The 8380-nt window shown below is 51.6% G+C and overlaps 2 protein-coding genes across 4 annotated transcripts in view; one reads left to right on the top strand and one right to left on the bottom strand.

The window, feature by feature from the left end:
• LRCH4 (leucine rich repeats and calponin homology domain containing 4) overlaps positions 1-6263 on the bottom strand; it is a 15984-nt gene extending 9721 nt beyond the window's left edge. The window contains exons 1-4 of one of the 3 annotated variants that reach the window (XM_025051502.1): positions 6142-6263; positions 4758-4837; positions 4584-4685; positions 1456-1866 (exon numbers count right to left, since the gene is read on the bottom strand). In XM_025051502.1, coding sequence (XP_024907270.1) covers positions 1456-1675 — 220 coding nt within the window. In that variant the 5' untranslated portion in view covers positions 1676-1866; positions 4584-4685; positions 4758-4837; positions 6142-6263. Of the gene's footprint in view, positions 1-1455; positions 1867-4583; positions 4926-6141 lie in introns of those variants that run through there. The other 2 variants (XM_025051503.1, XM_006918620.3) reach the window with 2 other exon arrangements.
• FBXO24 (F-box protein 24) overlaps positions 2096-8380 on the top strand; it is a 9792-nt gene continuing 3507 nt past the window's right edge. The window contains 9 exon segments of the mRNA XM_006918616.3: positions 2096-3957; positions 3959-4078; positions 4340-4438; positions 4528-4711; positions 5640-5878; positions 6100-6334; positions 6988-7146; positions 7419-7540; positions 7778-7909. Coding sequence (XP_006918678.1) covers positions 3916-3957; positions 3959-4078; positions 4340-4438; positions 4528-4711; positions 5640-5878; positions 6100-6334; positions 6988-7146; positions 7419-7540; positions 7778-7909 — 1332 coding nt within the window. The 5' untranslated portion in view covers positions 2096-3915.

Here is an 8380-nt window from a genome sequence, read left to right as displayed (position 1 = left end):
GAAGAGCGGGGAGTTCTTGGTAGTTTTCCCCAGGAGTCCATTCACAGAGACAGAGCCCTAAGGAAATAAAGAATAACATTTGGTCCTTGTCAAAAAACAAGCAAGGGGGAGGGGAAAGGGAACAGACTGCAAGTGTCACACAGCTGCTGAGGTCGATCTGGAGCTTGGGGGTTAGGTGGCTGGGGGAGCCAGAGAGGTTGGCTCCTACCGCTCATCCATTCCCTGAACTCATTTACTGCACAGTGGGCAAGTTAGTTTACCCAGCAATCCAAGAAAGGTGGAGAGGCTTAAACTGGTTCTCCCCAGAACAGTGGGGAAGTGTGTCTGTGCCCACCTGAGTGTTTGCAGGTGAGCAGGCACCTGATAGGGGACAAATGCAGTCCCAGGGCAGTGTCAACAAGAAGACTCTCATCCAGCTCCAAGTCCCACCCTGGGCTAGGCTGGGGTGGGGCTTAGGGAATGCAGTCCTCCTCCCTTCTTCCAATCCCTACCACTCCTCAGCTGCCAGCCCAAGGTCATAGGTTGCCTCCAGAGCAGCTGAGGCCTGACTCACCTGTCGTAGTCGAGTATCCCACACCCCACCAGCAACAGATACCAGAGTGGAGGGAGCATGATTAGAGGGGGCATGTGGGCGGGGGAGTGGAAGTCTCTATGTTCCCAGCACTTCTAGCTAGGAGATAAGATTTCCTTCCTTTCAGCAAATGCCTCATGTTCCTCTCCCTAGGGAAAGCAGAAACTGAAATAGGAATTCTAGGGTCCCTATGAGGTCACAGGCTCCACAGTGACCTCACACACGCCGGAAAGAGGAGGAGTCTCAGATAAGAGGGTCAGGAATAATAGGCGGAAGAGCTGGGGAGAAAAGAGTTAGGGGAGGTGGGTGTTTTGCTTCTTTCCCGTAGGCTGGAGGTCTAAAGAGTGGAGAGGGCCAGAGACATTAGGGGGCGAGACTACAAAGTACACAGAAACATCGGGTTGCTAGGAACAAATTCATGGCAAGGGGGTGCCTAAGTCTGCTTGGATCTCAGTGGAACAGGGTAAAGAGTTGCAGACGAAATGGATGAAGAGAAAGGAGTCATTAGAGGGGCTCGTGGGGGCTTCTTCATGGAAAGGTCAGAACTGAGGTTGAAGAACTCATGCAAATGAGCCAACGAGGTGAGGGGCGGGGCAATTCTACAGGTGCGCCAATATGCAAATAAAGAGAAACGGAGGGCGGGGGCTCTCACAGCATTCCGTCAGGGATGCTAGGCGTGCCATGCAAATAAGAAATGCATTCCTGTCTACTAATTCTTGAAGTGGAAAGGGGATGGTATCAGGCTTATGTAAATCAGAAGGGTCGACGACCCCAACAACCAAGTGAAGAGGAGGGCCAGACTCCCCGGCCCCGAGAGAAACAAGCGAAGGGGCGGGGCTATGCAAATTAGGGTCCTGGCTCCGCTCGCGGCCGGGTGCACTCACCAGCCTGGGTGATGTCTGACAGGTCGTAGCTGCGGGCCGCGCCCCGAGGGAAGTGCTTCAAGCGCCGGTTAGACAGGTTCAGGGTCCCGGTGGCCACGGCTTCCTCAAGGGCCCGCTCTGCACTGCGGCTCCCAGGCAGACTCGGAGATCCTGCAACGGAGGTCGCGGCCGCCGCTTCCTCACCCCCGGCGGCAAGTGGGGCTGCTACCGCCGCCGCCATCCGCTCCCGGCGGCTCCTGCTGCCTGACTGACGGGACCGGCCGTCCCTTCTTCCCCCTCCCCCTCCTTGGAGCCGCCGTAGTGGCTTCAAGAGGGAGGAAGTGAGCCCAGCGACCCGGCGGACCAATTGCGGCCCCAAGATGCGTCGGAAGTGGCTAATCAGAACCCGCGGGGGAGGTGGAGACTCGGGCGCTAGAGTAACGTGAGAGAAGGGAGGGGGACTAGAACGGAGAACTTGCCAACGGCCCTTGCTCCCACCCCCCTCAGCTGCATCCAATCACAATGCTTAGAGCTAGAGATGGAGCCAATTAGGTCCAACCTGGAGGCGGGGAACGCAGGCTTTCAATTAGAAGGGATAGAGACAGAGAGATCGCAAGCCCGGGACTCCTGGGCCTCTTCAGGTAAAGACCAATCGCAAGCCAGCTTTAGGCGAGTGGCTGTCAAGAAGGCCAATTAAATTCCCTGAAGGGAACCTGGCCCAGGCCTCTTCTCTGAGGGACGGCTCTACCTACCAATAGCATGAGCGAGACCCTTCGCTAAGGAGGTGGCGGGTGAGCTAGAACTTTGAGACTGAGGTAAAGCCTGATCGCGGCGCGCGGGCTGGCCTCGGAGCATTGCCAGGGCAGGTGTAGTGTGTGCCAGCTGAATGTGTTAGAGAGCGAGCCAGCTTTGAGAGCGTAAGGTAGACCGCGGGGTGCTGGGCGACCCCCGAGACCAGTGCACAGGGGGTCGTTGTGGGCGAAAGGGCTGTGGAGGCCCTTCCAGCTGCGGAAGTTAAGATTCTGCGACTGTCTCCGGAGTCCCGGAGATGCCCAGCTCAACTCCTGGAAGGAGGGTTCTGGAAGCCCAGGAAAGCCTCGAGAGCTGCCGCCCACTCTGCCAGCCCACCCAGAGGAGTGCGCCAGGGCGGGAATTGTGATGACAAGACTGAGGATTTAGTCTAGAAAGGACCGTCTCACCTAGAAGTATTCCTATTTATAAAGAGGAAACTGAGGCGGAGGGAAGTGGATGAGTTGGCAGGAGCAAGCAGCAAGGTACTGACTACTTGCACTAGAGCCCAGGCTTCTCACTGCATCAGCTTTTGTGGTGGCCTTTTTCTGTTCACACCCTCTTTGCCTCCCGGAGTGAAATGGAGTGGATAAAGGGTACCCAGATATGAGAGGAAGCTGATGATGCTTTTCTTACTGCTGAGAGAGCTAACATCCTTTTAGATGGCATGAAGAACTAACGTAGTCCATTTAGTGTGTTAATAGTTGCCTAACCACTCATAAGTCACATCTCAGATGTTAACATTCCTAAACATTGAATTATTAAAATTCCATCCTGGGTAACCCAAACCAGCTGTTTACTAGTCACTGTGAATAAAAGAGTTTGATTGGCTGGGTGACAGCACAGTAAACAAAGGAGTCTGTAATACTCTGCAGCTCAGGGCTTGCTGTCCAGGACCGGATTCCTTGGAGCCCCTGGAAGAGCGAGCTACTCCTTGGATTTATTGCTGCAGATCTTCTGCACCTATCTGGACAGACGCAACCCCAACTCCTGTTTCATCTCATAAATGTCCCCCTCCCCCCATAAGACTAAACGAATAGCTTAGACTCTGGGAGATATCCTAAATTTTCAGAGTATATCTATCCCTTTCTTTCACCATAGAGGTTGCCCTTTATACATGCAATGATGTTACTGTTCCAGGAAAACAGTCAGCTTTTGGATATATTTTTCATGAGACTGTAAAGAGTTTGTGCGTAATTGTTCCCACCTTCATTTGGTGCATGCTTTTGTGAGAGATAGTCATTAGCAGGGTCACCCTCTCCTTCGCTCGTCAAATTGAATTTATACTTTTTTTTTTCTTTTGGAGTTTATACTCTTGAGCTTCAAATCCCCTGGAGGCCCTGGCCTGCTGAGATATGAAGAATTCACCAGTGTTTCTCTACAGAATTAGTACTAAAAGGGCCTCAAGTAGAAAAACCTCCTACTATTCCCTGAGAGTAAAGGCCTCATCTACCAGTATGTCACATTGTATTTCTTATGTAAAATGCATATCCCAGGAGCCATTGCATGGCTAGAGCTGAGCTAGAACTGAGGAGCTGTCTTAAGACAGAAAATCCTGGACAAGGTTGGGGAAAATAGGTCACAGTGCCTAGGCAGTGAGGTCACAGAGAGGTTTGTCTGCCCCAGACTCCATGAGGGAGGGGCCTAGGAAGCAGAGGGGCCTCAGAGGTCCCCCAAGCCCAGGCAGGGGACATGGTGTGGGAAAGGCAGCAGGGACGAGGCCCAGGACTGGTGCCAAGGGGCCCGGAGAGATGAGGGCAAGAGCAGGGAGGGGGCAGTCAGGATGGTGAGGAGAAGCCGCAGACGGAAGCTGCAAAAATTCACCGGGCTGTGCGGACGGGAGGAGGGGCTCAGGGTGAGGGGGGGTGCGGGAAGGGCAGGAAGAGGGCAGTAAAAGATATGGGAGGGTTACTGTGAGAAGTTGGGCCAAGGAACAAGACAGCCAAGGAGGGGTGAGCCATAGACCTAGAGAGAAAGATGGGAAGATTTGACAGCACAGAACTAGAAGTCAGAGCTATGAGCCCACCAGATAGTAGTTAATGAAAGAAAGGCTGAGCGAAGGAAGAAAAAGAGGCATGATCCTTATGGAACCCCTGTGCTCTCCTTTCTTGGGTAGGTGAAGCGGAGCTGCCCTTCATGTGGCCCAGAGACTGGGGGTGAAGAGAAGAAGGGGAGAGGGAACCCTATTTCTGTTCAGTTGTTCCCCCCAGAGCTGGTGAGTCCTTGGAGGGGAGAATAAAGGACTGAAGGCCAGACTACTGTGGGGCCCCCGATGACCCTTGCTTCCTTCTTTCTGCCCCACAGGTAGAACATATCATCTCATTCCTCCCAGTCAGAGATGTAGTTGCCCTAGGCCAGACCTGCCACTACTTCCACGAAGTGTGCGATGCTGAAGGCGTGTGGAGACGCATCTGTCGCAGGCTTAGTCCTCGCCTACGAGAGCAGGGTTCTGGGATCCGGCCCTGGAAGAGAGCTGCCATTCTTAACTGTACACCTTCCCCCAGAACCTTCAGTTCTCTTTGGCTCTCTCCTACCTTATTCTGGGATCCCTCCTGCTCCATAGAGTTGCTTGATGACTTCCGCATTTCCAGCCAACCTTCCAGAGCCCCTTTCTCTGGAAGAAACTTCTTAGATTCAAACATGCCATTGAATACTTCAAGTCTCTAGAGCCATCCTCTGATAGAAATCCCACCCAGAGCCCCCAAACCTGGAGTTTTCCCTCCTGTAAACCAGCATTTCTTAACTTTATCACTATTGAGGTTTTGAACCAAATAATTAGTTGAAGTGGGGGACTGTCCTGTGAATTATAGGATGTTTAAGCAGCATCCCTGGGCTCTACACACTAGATGCCAGTAGCACTTCCCCCAGTTGTGATACTCAATGTCCCCTGAAAGATAAAATCTTCCCCGGGTCAAGAAACATACTCTAAACCCCCTCCCTTCCCAGGGTGCCCCTATCCTCTTACTTCATTTCACATGCTAGAGATTAAGGGAGATCTAGACAACACATCCAGATTTGATTCAGATAGTAGATCCAGAGCTAGGAGTGAGGGAGGGTTGGTTACTGGTCTTTCCAAGTCATTCCTTTTCACTCTTCTTTTTCTTTTCTATGTATTTATTCTTATGTTTCCCTTGATATCTCTGATGCAAGGTTGGACCAAAGAGGTACTCACTTAGAAGCATTTTTATGGCCCTGGGCTGAGGTGGGCCAGAGAACTAATGTTCAGACATGGAGCATAATTGAGGATATCCTCTTAGCTTTCCAGATTTCCTTTGGAAGGGATCTGTTCCCCAGTCCTGGGGATGGAGAGGAGCTAAATAGCAGGGTATCTGAGAAATCTTGTTTGCCCAAGCTCTGATTCATCTCTCTTGTGTCATCCCAATCCCTTGAACCTTCTATATCCTTCCCTTCTCCAGACACGAAAGGCCTGTATTTCCAGGCATTTGGGGGCCGCCGCCGCTGTCTCAGCAAGAGTGTAGCTCCACTGCTAGCCCATGGCTACCGCCGCTTCTTGCCCACCAAGGACCACGTCTTCATTCTTGACTATTCAGGGACCCTCTTCTTCCTCAAAAATGCCCTGGTTTCCTCCACCCTTGGCCAGATCCAATGGAAGCGAGCCTGCCGCTATGTTGTGTTGTGTCGTGGAGCCAAAGATGTGAGTAGTAAAACCCTGACAGCTGAGAACCCACCCCACCTCCAGGGACCCAAGACCCATACCAGCCCTTAGGTTTCCACCTCAGGACAACTGTCTTCCCATCCCAGGCATAGGAAAAATAGTCCTCATTTCCCAGCCTTGTACCCAAGTATCTCATCTCCCACCCCAGCCTCATCCCACTCCAAGCCCTAGGTCCCAGATACTTTGGTCTTTTCCTACAGTTTGCTTCGGACCCAAGATGTGATACAGTTTACCGGAAATACCTCTACGTGTTGGCTACTCGGGAGCAGCTGGGAGTGGTAGGCACAACAAGCAGCCGGGCCTGCGACTGTGTCGAGGTCTACTTGCAGTCCAGTGGGCAGCGGGTCTTCAAGATGACCTTCCACCACTCCATGAGCTTCAAACAGATTGTGCTTGTTGGTCAGGAGACCCAGCGGGCTCTACTGCTCCTCACAGGTGTGGCTTCGAGCAGTGGTCTGCAAATTGTTTTCTGCAGATTCCTCAGGATCTGTTGCAGGGGATGGGGCAAGGAATCCTCTCACACAGGGTTCTGCATGCCACCTCATCTGGTCTTGAACCATATAGCTCTGCTTTTGTTTGTCTCTTAGTCTAGGATTCTGCATATTTCATTAGAGTAAAGGGCCCCACTTTAAATCCTAATCTCCCCAGCCTCCATGCCGAGCACCTCACTTTATACTCCAGACCGCCCCCCTACTTTCTCAGTATTTCCTATACTTGACCACACTCCCAAGCCTGAGAAGTAATTTTAGAATTAATTAATTAATTAATTCTTAATTCTAGGCAGGGCCCTGATCCCCAGACATCATTTCCAACATTCAGATTGGATACTGCCAAATCTAACTAGGTTTTCTCTCCACTCATCTAATATTGAAGGACTTTCCTGATTATTTTTGGTTATAAGTAACTGAAATCTGGGAAACTTGGGGTCACTCTTCCCTTATTTCATTTTACCCTTTTTCTTCCAACCCTACTCTAGGGCAGTAAACGTTTCATCTTGTATGGCTTAGGAGATCTTTTGGGAAGTTAATGTGGATGGCTATTGGAGGGTCCCCTTCCCCCACGTAATTGTCTGCCTCCCCACCCCCCAGAGGAAGGAAGGATCTACTCTTTGGTAGTGAATGAAACTCAGCTGGACCAACCACGCTCCTACACAGTTCAGCTGGCCCTGAGGAAGATGTCCCGTTGCCTGCCTCACCTGCGTGTGGCCTGCATGGCTTCCAACCAGAGCAGTACTCTCTACATCACGGGTAAGAACCACTTCCCTTCTCCAGACCCCAGCCTTGGACAGATCTTCCAGATATGGACACCACTCCACCCTGCCCCTCAGTTCTTATTCCAGCTCTGTGGTGGACCCCTAGGGCATCCTAGTAAAAGATGTTTAGATTCCCAGATATCATAGCTGGTGCATTTCCAGTGGGTGTGAGACTCCCTGGACCTTGTAGGTTCCATCCCAGGTGGGGCCTTATCCCTAGGAAATGGGTGCCCAAAGCTGCTGAGCTGAGGGCTCCTGACCCCCCAGACCAGGGGGGAGTGTATTTTGAGGTGCATACCCCAGGGGTGTATCGTGATCTCTTTGGGACCCTTCAAGCCTTTGACCCCCTGGACCAGCAGATGCCGCTTGCTCTCTCACTGCCTGCCAAGGTAGGATCCTGGAGGGATGGGGCAGATCAGAGGGGGAGGGGCTTTAGGGGTTGAAAGGTTCCGAAGGTTCTGAAATATGAGCCAGCACCAAATGATTGACAAGGGACCCAGAGAGAGGGGTGACATAGCCAAAAGAGATCAGCCGGGATAGCAGGTTAGCGGTTGGGAGGTTCTGGAGTTCAGAGTTCCTCTGGAGGGAACTGAATGCCCACCTCCCTTTTCTGTCTTATTCCGTAGATCCTATTCTGTGCTCTTGGTTACAATCATCTTGGCCTGGTGGATGAATTTGGCCGAATCTTTATGCAAGGAAATAATAGATATGGGCAGCTGGGGACAGGGGACAAAATGGACCGAGGGGAACCTACACAGGTGAGACTGTTTCCCAGCAACTCTCATCCTGACTCCCTTCTTCTAATTCCCTGACCCCTCGATCTCTCCACTTTTCCAATTTCCATAGAACCCACTTCCTACTCCCTAGGAGGTTAAGCCAACCAGTATGTAATACCTGTGATATTGTTGTGTGTCTTACCCAGGGTTGGCACTATGAGGTTCATTCTGTGCAGTGCATGCTGTAAGTGCAATGGGAATTTAGTGAAGTCGGGAGACCTGGGTGAGCTGGAGTAACTAGAAGAGGTGAGATGTGAGCAGGGCCTAGTAGCTTAGATAAGATTTGGGTGGAGATAGGGAAAGGTATCCTGTGTAATGGGGATGAGGACAAAGCTTGCACATACCTGGAGCAGTGAAAAGACTGGCCTGACTAAAAGAGAAGAGGGTGTTTTGTAAATAGGTAGATATGAAGTGGTATAGGTAGGTGTAAGCTTGGAGAGGTATAGATTTGGG

Source organism: Pteropus alecto, unplaced genomic scaffold (genome assembly GCF_000325575.1).
Source record: "Pteropus alecto unplaced genomic scaffold, ASM32557v1 scaffold68, whole genome shotgun sequence".
In the NCBI taxonomy this organism is placed as follows: Eukaryota; Metazoa; Chordata; class Mammalia; order Chiroptera; family Pteropodidae; genus Pteropus; species Pteropus alecto.
The sequence above is the reverse complement of the archived record's forward strand: the minus strand, read 5'-3'. Positions and strand labels throughout refer to the sequence as shown.